A 16,219-nucleotide genomic window follows, 5' to 3' on the forward strand; every position below is an offset into this window, starting at 1 on the left:
CTGAAAATTTTTGATGATACATAAGTTCTCCATTCTTTGAAGACTGAAGCCAGTATTCCACTCCCAAGCATCTAACCATGTTTCTTCCACAGTGGTCTATTGTAGCAATTTTTAAACACTTCGTCTTACAATTTGTGCAGGTTCTCTACCTCCTCATCTGTGACTTTGAGTCTCATATTTTCCTAATCTCTATATAATTATTTTCACATCATTGAATTTGGTTAATGTTTCCACCCACCCATCTACCTGCCGACCATTCAGTCCTTTTATTCACCTGTCCATCCTTTCTCGGTGCATCCAGGTACCCATCCCCACTTAGCATCCCTCTGTTGACGTAGCTTTCAACGTATTCCTTTGCCCACCATCTATCACCCCTATATCCATCCTCTTACCCTTCTTTCTCATCTGACTTTTACCAACCTGGTTGTCTATTTTATGTCCAACCTTTAATCCATCTGCTTATTATTTACCTCTCTCTTCTTTCTCGTGTGAGCATGCACACACACACACACACAAACACTCCTTCATGTACATCAACATATTTATCCCACTACACTGATCTTCCCTCTGTCTGTCTATCCCACCATCCAATCAAACAACTTCCATCAACAGACCTACCCACCCGATCACTAACCCTATATCCAGTCCAACCCACTTCACCCATTCTTCCATCCACCCACAATCCTTGCATTCACGCACCCAGAGAGCCATGCTTTCCTCACCTCTTCCTACTCCTCTAACCAACCTCGTGATATGTTGTCCCCTGAGGGACACACATCCATCCTTCCTACACTGATCTCCTCCGTCCACCTACCAACCCACTCACCTATCCACACACACACCCATCTCAACGTATCCTCCTCTGTTCACGATAGGCTGTCTCCGTTGGTGGACACACGTCTGCCTACCTTTCTACACACTGCCAATCCCCCACCTACCTCGCCCATCCCGCAGAATGCACTGAGTATTTATTCTGGGCACTAGGTTCTAGACACAGGCCCATTTAATGGACCTCAGAGCTTCTTACACATGCAACTTGGCGATTCAACTAGAGGCACGTGGAACAACACCGAAAGACCCTGACAGGAAATCAGCCCAGGAGACAGGTCTTGGTCCATTGAAAAAGCAGGAGAGGCCAGGTGGAGGCCAGGGTGCTCTGGCTCTCCCTGGAGCTCACATTCATGAAGTCAGAAATCATGCAGAAGTCAGACCGGGGCAGAGTTAGGGCCATGACCCTCAATGAGGGTAGATGAAGGAAGAGCAAGGACCCAGGTGGGTCCCTACCCAGCTTTCTCCAAGAAAGTAGACGTTAGCAGGGGCCCAAACCATGATTCATTCCAAAACTCAAAGACACCCAATTCATGTTTAAAAAGTGAGACCCATGGGTTGGCTGGGAAATCAGATGAAACAGAATGTGGTAGAAAAACCCGAAAGGGTTTTAATTTATTTTAAGAAAATTAAGAGAAGAAAGAAGCCTTGACTGGGGCCCCTGGGAGCCACTGGGAGATCTGTTGATGCTGATTCTTCAGCTTCTGTCTCTACTAATGATCTCATTCATTCCCTTGGACTCAGCATTCTTTACCTCCAAGTCCACAGTCAAATATCATATCCACACTTCATCAGAGATTCCCCGATGGCCTCTGGCAAGGACGCCCATGCTCGGCTCCCTCTGTCCGCGTCTCTGACACTCATGTGCGGATGACACTCAGCAGCACCCTCATTTCTCTGGCCCTTGTGATTCCAAACTGTAAGACAAAGCAGTGGCACCAGGTGGTCCCTCGGAGCCCTGCCACCTAGGTACTCCATGTGTTCCTCTCCCCTGGGCTGAGCTTGGTAGAAGCAGAAGGAGGGCAGCCCCGCCTAGGACATCTTGATGGCTCACTAGAAACCGCATTCCCTAGCCTCCTTCAGTGAGCCTGCAGAGTTGGTGGGATGGGATTCCCATGGGACCTTTGCTGTGATCTCCTAGATTTTGTGACCATAATAGTTACTCACTGATGATGAGGCTGGCTTTTTCTGACTTTTCTCTGTCACATAAGAGAGTTTTGAGAACAAGGGTTGGCACAATAAGGCAACTCCTAGTCAGGAAAGAAAATGGGAACCTACAGGTAACTCACTCTCTGAAGAGAGCCTCTCTCCCCGCCAGCAGCCTGGCTAAATGGCTGTGGGTGTGTAGCTCCAGCTCCCCAGCAGCCTCCGTCCAGTCGCTCAGTGCGCAGGCAGCAACTCTGCTGAGTCACTGAACCACAGTCTCTCAGGAAGTTCTGTTCGTTTTGTAGCTTCTCCTCCAACGAAAAGAGTTTGCATCAGATGTGACAGAGACTCCCAACAAGCCCCTGCTCTCCAAGCAACGCGCTGTGACCAGCACCATCTGGGGACTGTTATCAGCCTGAGCCTTGCCAACACCCCGCTCTGGGGCAACATCTTTACTCTTTGGCTTTAGTCAAACATGAATGACCCAAAGACAAGAGAAGAGGGAGGATGGTGGGAAGATGCAGCGGGAGAGAGAACCGGACACCCAGGCCCTGGGGGGCCCTCAGAAAAGAAGAGAAAAAGCTAGGAACAGAGAGGCACAAAGAGACAGATAGCAAGAGATGAAAGGAGACATTGTCAGCGGGAAGCGGAAGGGGCCAGTGGCTAGTGTGTGTGTGTGTGGAACAGAAAGAGGCCAGGCACACTCCCAGAGTTTCCAAGATAAGACCTGGGAAGTGGCATTCACTCCTAAGGTAGCCTGGAAAGTGTGAGCCAAGCTCTGCCCACTCGCCCTGCTGGAGCGGAGGGCCCAGCCCAGCGCAGCCAGGGCTTAAGGATCACAGGAGACCCTTCCCCCGAGCTCTGGGCTGTCCATGCCAGTCAGCCCCATTTCATGGCCTTGGGAACTCGGTGTTCCTGACAAGAAAGGGGGTGGCTGGCTTTTCTCCAGCTCTGGTCTCCAAGGTAGAGGCCCTGAAGGAACAGGCTGGCTAAACAGCCAGCATTTCCATGTTCTGGAACCATCTCTCCTCAGAATGGAGCCTTGTGGACTTCTGAGAGTCCTGGTGCTCTTCATCCTCTTCGTGAATGTCCAGGGACCTGGTCTAAGTGACCGGTTCTTTCCCAGTAAGTATTGGGCCTCAGTCTTGCCCTGGGCAGAGGGGAGTTTGCTGGGAGGGGGGGACCAGGAACAGTCCTGAAGATCTGGGTTGCTTCCTCCATCTTAGCCGTGGCCCTGGGCTGGGAGAGGAGGGAGAGGAGTCTCTTCTGTGAGGGCAGGATCCCAGACCTGGGCAGTTTGGGGCAGCGGCGGGGGGGGGGCATTAATGGATCTGGCAATTATGTGAGGGGTTATAGAAAGCTGGGCAGACTAAGGGTCCTTTTCCCACCCCCCAAGAAAATTAGATCCTTTTCTCAGGGTATCACCTCAATCTTCTCCCGTTTTTTTCCAATGCAGTCCTATGAAGTGTCTTTGCATCCCCAAAGGGTTTTGACTTTGGAGTAAGAAGAATATCTGGGAGCCCCTTTCAATGTAAGACACTAATACTCCATGAGTATATAAGTAAAAATAATAATTGTTAGCATTTTCTGAACAATCAGAAAATAGAGATTTCTGAGTAGAAATTTTAAAAAAAAAAGCATTCTGGAGTCATACAGAGGGGTTAAATCCTGACAGCCATATAACCTCTATATAGATTCCATGTGCTCCAGTTTCCTGATCTGTGAAATGGGACTAATCACGGAACTGACCTCATAGAGCTGCTATGGAGGTTAAATGAGGTGATACGTTTTAAATACTTAAATGAGTGTGTGGCTTATGGCAAATGTCACTCAGATTGGAGCTTCACACTGGTCTCACTTCTTCCTCACAACTCCCTAAGGCCAAAAGACGTTACAAAGGAAGAGAGTAGCTTCAGGGAAAGTGACAGAACAGGGTTAGAATTCAAAGCCACACTGACTCCAGAGGGCCACCAATCACTGTGTGATGTCGCCCCCCAGAGGAACTCGCACACCCCGGCTCGCAGCAAGGCACAAAAGACCAGACCAGCTTAAACCTGTGCCCGTCGTTGGCAATTTGCACCCCCCCACCCCGGGGCATTTGCAATGTCTGAAGACATTGGGTTGTCACAACAGGGAGGGGTGCCACCCACATCTAATAAATTGAAGCCAGGGATACTGCTAAATGTCACCTGAGGAGGACGACCCCACTCCCAACAAGAACTCCCCAGCCCAAATGTCACCAGTGGCTGAGAAATTCTGCCTTAGAGGGACTGGGGCAGGAAGTGGGATGAAGGACCAGGGTGGGAAGGTAGAGATGAGGAGTAGTCAACAGAGGGACTGTGTCGGTGGGGCTGGGAGATACCCAGGGGCCCCTTGAGGAAGACTCCTGGTGACAGAATGAGAGCAAACTTCCAGTCTGCCCAGAACGGGGTTGGAAGAGGGTGGGCAGTGACCCTCCAAGGCTCACACTTGCTCCTCCCCCAGAAAAATGTCCCAGAATCAGAGAGCAATGTGAATTCAGAGAGAGGGACCTGTGTACCAAAGACAGGCAGTGCCCGCACAACCAGAAGTGCTGCGTCTTCAACTGCGGGAAAAAGTGCATTGACCTCCAACAAGGTACCTTCAGAGCCGGGAACACTCCACCCACGCCCTCGCCCCCTGCCACCTGGGCTGGGTTGTCCCTGGTTCACGGAGGGCTGGTCTCCAGGCAGGACTGCTGGATGTGGGAGGACTGGGATTTAGATTTATTACTGCTCCTAACATGTTGTACAACATGAATAATGTCCTGATCCTGTCAGGTAATGTCTGGGCCTCAGTTTCCCCAGACAAATGATGGGTATAGCAGTGAGACTCAATCAGCCAGCTTCTTGGCCACTTTTCACCCTTATGATTTTCTGAGTCCTCAGATGGTCCTTGTTGTCCTAATATATACCGATGCTCTTTGTTGTTGCAAGTGACAAGAATTTTCTTTCTCCCCCTTCCCCCTCCTCCAGTATTGAGCATTGAAGCTAGGGGCACTCCACCACTGAAATACGTTCCCAGCTCCCCCATTCCTTTTCTGAGACACGGTCTTGCTAAATTGCACAGGTTGACCTCAAACTTGCGATCCTCCCACCTCAGCCTCCTCAGTTGCTGGGATTACAGGAGTGCGTCACCATCCCTGGCTGAATTAAGCAATTTTCTTCCCTGTTTTTGCTTCTGAACGACTACCTCTTGGCCTATATAAATCCAACTTTGCACCAGGAAACCTCCCCTGACTTCTCCAGACCAGAGGGGGTTTCCTTTCCATCTCCCTGGGCTCCAAAAAAGACTATGGAGGATTCTTTAGTCATTCATTTAGCTAATATTTACTGAGTGCCTCTAAGAGGTATTCCATTTTAGTCCATTTTCAAATCACTCTAATGAAATGCCTGAGGCAGGCTGACTTTATAAATAAAAGAGGTCTATTTAGCTCACAGTCTTGGAGGCTGAGTCCAAACATCATGGCATGGGCTCTAACAAAAACCCCATGGCAGGTGGGGGGCACCTAAGAGAGAGAGAGAGATCACATCACCAACAGAGGCCCAAATAAAGACTGAGCTCCCACAGTCCCTTCAAGGTCACATCCTCAATTGACCAAGGACCTACCACTAGGTCTCACCTCTTAAGGGTATCACCACCTCCTGATACCACTATCTTGGGGAACAAGACACCAACAAATGGACCCCGGGGGCACACATTTAAACCATGTTCAAACCACAGCACCCATAATAGGATCTGACCTGCTCATGGTGGTCAGGGAGGATAGGAGGGGCTTCTCTGGACAGCAAGCCTGGAGTTGAGATCCAAATGAAGGGTAATGAGGGTGGGAGGGTTTTCCAGGTACAGGGAATGGCACACACAGAGACTCAGAAAGCAGGAAATGCACAAGATCACGGCTCACAGAGAAAAGATCCGAGGTGTGAAAAGATCCGGCAATTCAGGTCTGGGGGCCAGATTATAGTCTCATCCTGATCCTAAGAGCCATGGAAACGCCCTGAGTAAGGACAGTGACATCCCAGGTTTGTGGGGTGCCTGCAGAGTGGGATAGGGAAAGCAGAGGAGTGGGGTGTGCCAAAGGGACTCGGAGGAGAGAAAAGGGTGACTTGAACTAGGAGAAGCTCGGTGTAGAGATGTGCTGGGAAGACTCTGGGAGGCACATGGGCCGCACGCACGCACGACGCGCTGCCCAGACGCCTGCAGGTGAGAGCTTCGGAGTTACTCTCTGAGCCCTAGGTTGGACCAGATTTTTTATCCGGAGCAAATCAACAAATTTCCCTTTTATTCTGTCTCAATTTCTTCAGATAACAAAGATTACTTTGAGGATCAAATAAATGGATGCTCCCGAAATGCTTAGAGCAATGATTGGCATCCTTATAAAAAGGGTCGATCTGAACATAGGCACACACACAGGAAGAAGGCCACAGGAACATGGAGGCACATGGCAGCCACCCAACACCTACTGACTTAACTCACTTGTCTTTCTTGACTGGGAACCCCTATGCCATAGGGACTGTGCCTTGTCGTTGTCCCTTAAAGTGTTAGCACACAGGGCTAAAGTGCCCAAGGACACAGTTCAGGGCAGGAGGCATTTGGTTCCACCCCCAACATTCCATAAAGTTCTAAACTGTGCCAGGCCACCTGCTAGTCACTGGAATTCCAAGATGCAATCAGACTCAATCCCTGTTCAGCCCAGAAACTTACTGTGTCAGGAATGAGCCTGAAGATACGAACAGATGATAGGTGTACACACAAGATTCAGAAACAAGGTGAAGAGATGCCGACTGGGTGCAGGCACCTGGGATACAGAGTGGAGTCAGGAGGGACCCTAGTATGCTGAGTGAGGCTGAAGCATGTAGATCAAGGGGGCCTGAGGCAGGGGGAGAGGCCTGAGCCAGGAGTGGGAGCCAGAGGATGAAGGGCCTTGTGGGTGACGGGAAGAATTTGTCATGAAGTCAAGGTAGGTCTTACCTTGGCTTGGACTTCAGATCCATCAGTTCCTTCTCCCTGGCATGAAAGATTGCTTGGAGGAGCCAAGACTGGGGGCAGGGATAGCCTCCACTGGAGGATAGCTCAATAGCCCCGGTGTGAGATTCTGGGGCTTAAGTTCAAGGAACTGGTGAGAAGTGAGCTATTAGGTGGTAGAAACAAACAAGACTTAATGGCTCAGCTGTGAAGATTTGCCTTCATTGAATTCATAGTTTGGTTGGGACCTGTATTCTTGGCTAGGGTTGTTAAAACAAGGGTAGCATGGGTGCATGGCCTAACCAACAGTACTGCCTTACAGTTCTGCCGGTTTGAAGGCCAAAGCCAAGTATCAGCAGGATTGTGGGGAAGAATTCTGCTCCATGCCTCTATTTTTCTGGCCATCGTTGGTGTTCCTTGGTTTGTAGACACATCACTCTGATCTCTGCTTCATGTTCCAGTGGTCTTTTTCCTGTGCACGTGCCTGTGTCCAGATCTACCCCTTTTTATAAGGATGCCAATCATATGGAGTAGGGTCCACCCTACTCCAATATGACATCATCTTAACTAATTATGTCTGCAACAATCCTGTCTCCGGGGACTCGGGCACCTGTTCTGGGATCTCTTTGCAAATGCATGTAATATGTCCACAGAGCCGGCTCCCACAGTGGGTTAGGGAAAAGGAGCAGTTCCAGTGTCATTCAGGGTGGTTGCGAAGGAGAACATGGCAGCTGTTTCGTTCCAAGCTGAGCACTGCTGAGTTCTCAACTCTGAGGTCTCTCTGCAGACATCTGCACTCTGCCAAAAGAAAGCGGGCCCTGCATGGCTCTGTTCCGTCGTTGGTGGTACAGTAAGAACAATAACACCTGCTATGGCTTCGTGTATGGCGGCTGCCAGGGAAACAACAACAACTTCCAGACCAAGAGCATCTGCCAAAATGCCTGCCAACAAAAAACGTGAGTCCTGGGGCCCCGTTTCCCCTTGTCACCGGAGCCCTGCCGGGAGGTCCGGGTGTTGGTTGATCCATTCCAAGGGAGCTGTGTCCTTGGCAGACCAGTGCCCACAGAACCCGCTCCAACCAGGAGAGAAGACTGCACCTTGCAGAGGGGAGTTGGGGCTTCCTGGGAACCGAGGGTGGGGAGGGACACGGAGGCCAATCAAAGCCAGCAAATGCCAGGGGATTCAGGCAGCCTGAAGGAAGGACAGAGGTGGTGCAATTTCAGAAACCAACTAGAAAGGCCACAGAGCACCCACCTGGCACCGGTCACGCTGACCAGCCCGTCCTTCCCTGCCATGGGTTTTCTCATCAGAGGTCTTTGCCTCAATCCAATCTCATTCATTGTTCCTTGAAAGAAACTGACAGCAGCTCCCAGTGCAAGCCCAGTGTGGATCTCCTCCTGTAGAAAGGTGTTAAACACAACCTCAAGTTCAAAGCCAGCTACGTTTTATACCTATGTCCTCAACAGGCTTGGATTCCTGAACGGATAAAGATACATGGGGACAACCGCCAGGATTTGGCTCCAGCTCCAGGCTCTGTGCACCTGAGATGCTCTAGGTTGACCCCCACTGTTCCCCGCTCAGCTCAGCTCAGCCCCCCAACTGTTCCGCTCTGCTCAGGGCGGCAAGGCCTTAGAGCTTCCCAACTGTGAACCCCAGGATCTGCCTCCTCCCTCTTCCTCTGTGGCCACCTCTTTTTATGCATAATTCCTTCCTCGTGGATTCCATCTCTCTGCCTCACCCCATCATCTCTAACTTCCAGAAATCCCTGTTTGCTCCTATGCAGCTCCCAATTTGTTTTCAATAAAGTGCTTGGTTTCATCCTGTGCCTCTGAGGTGGAGTGATTCACATCTGTCTGGTATATTACACTTTGCAGACAACAAGAGATTGTTGAAGCTTCCAGTGACCCCATCTGAGCAAGTGGGGACAATGAGAACCTTGAGAGTTGAGAGCTCCAGGGATATTGTTATCCTCCTCCATTTCTTAAAAAAAATAATAATAATAATAATAATAATAATAAAACTCATAAGGCAAGGGTCCAGGGACATTGCCTTAACTTGAATGCCCCAGAAACTGACCTTGGGACATGGGCGGGGTGCACTTATCTGATCTAGGAGATGTCCCAAGCACAAGTTGGGAAGGAGAGGAGTCGATCATGAGTTGGTTGCCACTGAGGGAAACGGTAACTCAATCCTGCCAGATGCCTTCCCAGGAATCCTGTGAACCACACAGAACATACCTCCAAAGTTTCATCTGTCGCTAGTGCTGGGGAAGCTGAGGTGCTGATCCACGGATTCCCACTGGATTCCTGGAGCATCAGTTCCCTCACTCTACCCGGTAGTTCCATATGCAGCAAAACCTGAGGAGAGAAGTAGGAACTCTGACATTTTGAAATGGGTGGCTCGGTGTGCCCCGGGTGTTATTTGCCACAAGCAGGAACACCACACCAATACACACTACCCCATGGATGAACCTCGAAAACCTTACGCTGTGGGACAGAAGCCCAGAATGACAGTTGAGTCCATTTATGTAGAGTATCCAGAATAGGTTAATCTATAGACATAGGAAGAGCTGCCAGGGGTTGGAGTAGGCAGGGAGGGGGGATAACTAAGGAGTGACTGTGCCGCAGTCTGGCTGGGCATAAAATAACCAGGCCACCACACCGCCTTGTAGATTCAAACAGCAATTCTTTATTCCCGAACTCTCACCAGCACTCTACACGCACGTTCTGGGAAAATTCACCCTCCACCGCGCTCTGTGTACCAAATACTCTCAGAACCCCGCGAGAACTCCACGGGAACTCCAGGAGTGGGGCACCTGAGACAGCAGGATACGCCCTATTCCCAGCAGGATCCACCCTAAACCGGGATCCACCCTGGTCCTTGAGCAGGGTCACCTTTCTCAAACATTCATGCAATGTCACTGCAAATGGCCTGGGTCCAAGGCAAGCGCATTTCCACAATGGAGAGTCCTCCCTCTAAGCAACATGGGGTAGGCTGACAAGGAAATTGCCCTGCGTCATTCCTACTTGGCAATGGCTCTCAGCATGACTGCTCACAGGTCCAGGGTTTTAATTTAAAGTGACAAAAATGTTTTGGGATTAATGGAGAGAGTGGTCACACAACTTTGTGAATGTGCTAAAAAAAAAAGCCACTGGATTCTTCCCCTTGACGTGGTCGATTTTACATGATGTGAATTCTACCTCGATTTAAAAAACAGATTAAGACAAAATGTTCTCTGGGACCGACTGTCTCTGAAGCTGCAGGTGAGACTGAAGGTCAGCCCAGAGCGTGCTGGGATGGAGCAAGGCCTTCCCCTCTGCAGTGCCTGCTCATGCTCTCTTCTGATGCTTCAAGACTTAGGTCAATGGGACAGTTCAGGAACTAGCAGTGGGACATTCTTCAGGCCCTCCTGTTGCACTGGTTTTCTGAAGGTACAGTGCACGGTTTTCTTGAATCTCTTACTCTAATTTGCATCTGACATTAGAAGGTCTCTGGGAGCTCTGGTCTTCTTTTCTGCTTTCAAAATCGCGTGACCTGGACAGACTTTCTCTGTGGACTCAGTTCAACTTGGAATTCATCTTTCCTCCCCACACTGACTCACAGCGATATCTCTGCTCCTTGACAACAGCTGAAGCAAAGGGGAAGCGGGCACAGCTGCAGACACCGGTAATCCCAGCAACGTGGGAGACGGCAGGTGTGTAAGGGGGTGGGGAGGCTGAGGCAGGAGGATCCCAGGTTCTAGGTCAACTTGGGCAATTAAGCAAGATCCTCCCTCAAAATAAAAATGACAAGGGCTGGGGATGTAGCTCAGTGGTTAAGCACCCCTGGGTTTACTCCCCCAGGACTGCAAAGAAAAGAAAAAATGAACCCAAGAAAACAGAGAGGGAGAAAGAAGAGAAGTGACCCGGACAGTGAAAAAGAGTCGTTGAAAAGGGATGGGGGGGACAGGAGCAAGAAGAAAATCACAAAGGGACACAGAGAAGAAAAAGAGAAACCGTGAGAAAAATAAAGCACTAATAGAAGTACCGGGAGAAGAGCAAAATCAGAAAGATGAGAATACCCTCAGCCTCCACATTGCCCCTGAGATAAGGAAGGTTCTGGAGCTGTCCACGCCTTCTGCTGGGGGCATCTGGAATGTCCAGGGGGAGTGACCCCTCCCCCTGGTGGAGAGAGCCTGGGATCGGAGGCCTGGGGGAGGGAGTATGGCTGGCTGGCCTCCAGGCTTGTTTCTTGGACTGTTGGGCTGAGCTGGGCCGCCAACGCTCAGAGGCAGTAAAGAGAGCAGCGTTCCTAGTTGGGTGACATCGGCCAGCACTTCCTGAAATGGGACTCTTGGGACTTCTACTATTCCTGGTACCGTTCATCCTCCTGGGGGGTGTCCAGGAACCTGGGCTGGTTGAGGGGTTATTTTTCAGTAAGTATTGGGGACACAGTCCCTCTAACGTACAGAGAGAATTTGAAGGGGACAAAAGACAAAGAAGAGCATCACAGAGGAATGCTTTCCCCACTTCAGCCTGGACCCTGGGCAGGACAGAGGGGCAGTATTTGGAGTCTTTATTTCAGCCCCCTTCCTAGGGGGGAACCCGACTGTAGCAGCTCCCTACCCCCACCCCCACTGCATCCCGAGGGGTTCTTCCTGTAGGTTCCTGGACCCCCTCCCATAAAGTGTACTTGAGGAACTAGATAGCCAGAGGGACTTTCCCTTGAGGACACCATACTCCCTAGCAGCACTGCACTGACTTCCAAATTTCTCCACTGAAGCCCCAAATAAGTTTCCCCATTCCCCCACCCACACCCACAAAGGATCCTTGCCTTTGTGGTAAAGAATTATCTCCCAAAGTCCCTTGCAATATTGAAATACAAAGATTCCAGGATCAGTAGCTAAATACACTGAGCACTGGAAAAGCTGCGGTTGGCAGTGAGTTCTCAGGAGCCACATGCTACAGGTTCCAATCCTGCCTGCATCTTTAATAGTCGTGTGACCCTGGATGAGTTTATATAGCCTCCCTATACTTCAGATTCCTGCTTATTAGATGTGAATATTAACAGTACTTACCGAGGTATTTGGAATGAGGATTAAAGAGAAAAGTTCAGGTGCATAGTAAGTACTTCATCAATACATTATTATATGGTCCCAGGCAGCTGGATGATGGCTTTTCAAACTTTGTTGCATCCGTCTTTGGAATGACCCTCTGGGCAAATGAGGAAAGGAAGGTTCAGAGAGGGTGCCTGCCATAGGAAAGGCTGTACAGAATTTTGAAGCTCAGCCACCAGATGCTCAAATGCAGATCTCAATTAGCAGGAGCTACAGCGCCCCCTAGGGGAACCTCCTAGAGGAGCATGTTCTCCTCCCAGGAACCTTATACAGGTGGTGGGAGAAGGGTTGGGAGTGGGCTTAGGGATTAGGTGATGAGTCACGGGGTGGGGGATGTGGCTAGTGTTGTGAGAATCCTGAGCCCCCTGAGAGAAGGGAATCAAGCTTCCCCAACTCTGCAGAGGTGCCCTGCGCCTGGGAAGGGGGAGAGACACCCACTTCCAGGCCTCAAGGAAGCATATCTTCTCCTCTCCAGAGTCGTGTCCCAAAGTCAGAGTAAAATGTGAAATCGAAGAAAGAAACCTATGTACGAGGCACAGGCAGTGCCCAAATAATATGAAGTGTTGCATGTTCAGCTGCGGAAAGAAATGTTTAGACATGAGAAAAGGTACCTACGGATCCCCTGAATGAATGCAGCCCTCCTTCCCCCCTCCCACACTGGCACTGTCCAGCCCCTTCCCTGGGTCACTGAGGGCCGGAGCCTGAACAAGTCCTGATGCATCTTCTCCTTGACACAAGTCCCGTCAGTGCCGGACTCGGGAGACCCGGACCATATCCTGCCCCTATTTTGTATGTGATGTGAGCAATGTGGTTTTCCCTTTCTGGACCTCAGTTTCCTTTTCCATAAGTTACTTATGGGTACTGAACCACATGGTCTCTGGGCTCCTGTTTGGTGATCTTCTGAAATGCCAAGTAGCCACCAAAGTCCGGTCAGATGCCAACGTCGCATCAGTTTATGTGATCACCATAAGAGACAGGTGGATGGCTGGAATTTCCTGGCATGTGTCCCCAAGCCTCTCTGTCTATATCAATCCAGGAAGGTTTCTGGGATCACCTTTGACCTCCTACACTCTTTCCTCTCTGCCCCATATCACTGGGCTCTAAAGAAGACCATCAAACACTATGCATTCATTTATTCATTCAACAAATATTTGAGAGGACCTCTGTCACCCATGATGGGCTTCACTTGCTTGCTGTGGCCAGGGAGGGCAGGAAAGATTTTTCTATGACTGGGATTCATGGTTCTAAAAGATGGGTGGTATGCAGGCAAAAATTGGAGGGAATTTTCCGGGCACAGGTAACAGTACAAGCAAAGGCCCTGTGTTAGGAAGCATCATGCTCAGGCCTTGAAAAGTCAGAGAGCGGAGAAAGCCTGAGAGGATGAGAGATGAGACAGATGGTGCTGGGCTAGCAAGGAGCACAGGGTCTGGTCTTGATCCTAGGAGGGGGGGATTGTCTACATCTGAATCCCTTATCATTTGCCTGGCTTCACTTTTGTTATCTGCATAGTGAGAGCACTAAGAGGGATAGCTACATAATATTAAATGTTAACATATATTAAATGCTAAGAATATGACTGACATTTTAATAAGTGCTAAAATCGTTTTGATGTGGTCTAGACCGGAAGTGCTAAAGGACTGTATTTATACCTCAGAGCACAATGGACAAAACAATTGCTTATTAATCCTTATTCTTTATAGGCTGGGCATGGTGGCACATGCCTGTAATCCCAGTTGCAGGAGGATTGTGAGTTCAAACCCAGCTCGGCAATTTATCGAGGCACTAAGCAACTCAGTGAGACCCTGATGGGGATGTGGCTCAGTGGCCAAGTGCCCCTGAGGTCAGTTCCCATTACCCACCCCCCCAAAAAAAAATAAAAGCTTCTTTATATTCAGGATACATTTGTTTAGACTGTGAATACTCCTGAAACATCCTCTCTATGCCAAATCTGCTAGAACGGCTGTACCGAGCTGGCATAAGGCACAATACCCACTCTAGAAAACCTTACATTTTCATAGAGGAGTCAGAAAATGTGAATAAACAATTACACTGAAGTGATAAATGTGTGTCACAAAAGTGATAAATGTGCAAGATTTAGAAGCAATAAAATAAAAAGCAAGGAATAAAGAATGAATCGAGGAAGGGCATCACAAAGATCTGATGCCTGGAAGGGTTTTGAAGGATAAATAGGAGTGTGTCTAGTTGGTGAGGGGGGACGGATACTTGAGCAGGGCAAAGGCAGAGGTGGATAAGACCATGCTGTTCTTAGAGCAGGAAGTTAGAAGGGGTGAGTGTGAGGGGCAGCAATGAGATAAAGCCAAAAAGAGGGTCTGAGAGACACTTCTTTTTGGGGGGTCGGGTGCAGGGGACCAAACCCAGGGCTCATGCCAGCAAGGCAGGCCCTCTGCCCCTCGGCTGTATCCCAGCCCAGGAAATGGGTTCTGGAGTCCTTCTGGGTAGAACTTTGTCCCCATCCCTGTGGGTCAGTTCTCTGGACACCGTGTGGAGTAGATGGGAGAAATGCGCAGATCAGTCAGTAGCCTTTCAGGACAGTCCTGGAAAAAGATAATGGTGCTTGAATTAATAAAATGGTAGAAAGGGAGAGAAAGGGATGCTATTTACTCTCAAAACCCCGGAGCTCTTCGTTGCTCAGATGTGGAGGAGGCACAGCAGAAGGGTCCATGTGGCCTTGTCACATCTGCTCCTACCACAGCCCTGTAAGATGAGCAGGGTGGCGTTTTGTATTCCCATGTTCTGTTATCACTATGTTATTGGTTCTTTTTGGTGATCATGACAGTAGAATCCATTTGATATAACAATACAAGCCAGGAACATGTCCTGTTCTAGTTCAGACCCCAGTGCCTCTCCTCTCCTTCCCTTTCCCCACCTTTTCCCCTTCCCTCCACTGATCTCTCGGCCTCTACCCACAGTATCCTTTTAAACTGATTTCTGTGGACGTACAGGAAGCCAAGAACCAGAGAGGTTAAAGCAAGTGGCCAAGGTTTACACTGAATTGGGAGCCCCGAGATATGATTGGGAGTCCTGAGATAGATATGCCTCACAGTAGGGACAAAGAGAGCAGTGGCCGGAGGCAGGGAGGTGGACCTTGCCCAGGAGACCAGCATCCTCACTGCTGTGCTCCGTGATCTCCCTGCAGACATCTGCAGCCTGCCGAAGGAGGTGGGGCCCTGCATGGCCTACCTCCCGCGCTGGTGGTATAACAAAGAGACCGAGCTCTGCTCCAGGTTCATCTACGGTGGATGCCAAGGGAACAACAACAACTTCCAAAGTGAGGCTATCTGCATGGTCGTCTGCCAAAAAAGTTGTAAGTCCTCAGGGTGGGGGTGGGGGGCGTCTCAGACTCCCATGCTCCACCGAGCACCTGAGAGATGTCGGTGCTGGTCCTTTCCAAGGCTGCCGCAGGCCCGGGGCTGACAGAACCAGGGCCGATCAGGAGATAAGGGCACGTCTTGTGGGAGGGTAAGTAAAAAGGAGATTGAGAAAAGGAGGTTAGGAAGGAAGCCTGTAGGCAGAGAGAGTCGGCATGATGAAGTGGGAAAGGGGGCGGAGACAGAGAGAAGGCCACCGAGCACTGGGCGTCATTCCTGACCCAGTCATGGCAGGGCCACTTCTCATCAAAACCCCTCACTACTTCTTTTCCTGCAATAGATGGTTGAAGGCCACGGCAACCTGAGGTCCTTTCTTGTCCACACGAGACACCTTGGGAACACTTAGGGTTGCCATTACTATTGTATCACTCTGTGACAACATGATAAACTGGGACTCTGCTGGGCAAATCAGAGCACCCGATCCACTCTGTGGGTCCCCAACCTCAACTCGCTTTGGTTTCACTTCCTGCCAAAAGATGTAAAAGTGACCCCGCTCCTCTTTCCCGTTTCCAAGCATCCCACCCTTTCTTCTGCTGTCCTGCAGACTCGAATTTCTGACAGGAGGAGGAGGAGCTGAAGCCACCTTTGGGGTTTGCTTTGCAAGAGTCTCCACGTGGGCCTGACCCATGCTTCACATTGGCTTCCACTGTCACCTTCAGCCACCCCGGTGTTGGCTGCTCCAAAAACTGAACCCCAGGACTTGCTCACTCCCTTTTCTCTCCTCGGCTTCTCTTCAAACATGATGGCCTTCACCCTTTGGGCCTTCCTCAGTGTGAGA

At 50.0% G+C, this 16,219-nt stretch overlaps 2 protein-coding genes across 2 annotated transcripts; both read left to right on the forward strand.

Annotated features, from left to right (window-relative positions):
- The first annotated feature begins 2,737 nt into the window (after positions 1-2,737).
- LOC124085890 (eppin-like) lies at positions 2,738-8,760 on the forward strand. Its single transcript, XM_046433923.2, has 4 exons — positions 2,738-3,099; positions 4,459-4,590; positions 7,745-7,913; positions 8,424-8,760. Exons 1-4 carry the CDS (start codon positions 2,847-2,849, stop codon positions 8,443-8,445), a joined length of 576 nt encoding a protein of 191 aa, XP_046289879.1. The 5' UTR covers positions 2,738-2,846; the 3' UTR covers positions 8,446-8,760.
- Positions 8,761-11,277: 2,517 nt separating this feature from the next.
- Positions 11,278-15,999, forward strand: LOC124085441 (WAP four-disulfide core domain protein 6A-like). Its single transcript, XM_046433093.1, has 4 exons — positions 11,278-11,371; positions 12,528-12,659; positions 15,210-15,377; positions 15,986-15,999. Exons 1-4 carry the CDS (start codon positions 11,281-11,283, stop codon positions 15,997-15,999), a joined length of 405 nt encoding a protein of 134 aa, XP_046289049.1. The 5' UTR covers positions 11,278-11,280.
- Positions 16,000-16,219: the final 220 nt, after the last annotated feature.

The sequence above is a fragment of the Marmota monax genome, unplaced genomic scaffold, assembly GCF_021218885.2.
Source record: "Marmota monax isolate L192 unplaced genomic scaffold, Marmota_monax_Labrador192_F-V1.1 WCK01_AAM20220418_F8-fsc00014, whole genome shotgun sequence".
NCBI lineage: Eukaryota > Metazoa > Chordata > Mammalia > Rodentia > Sciuridae > Marmota > Marmota monax.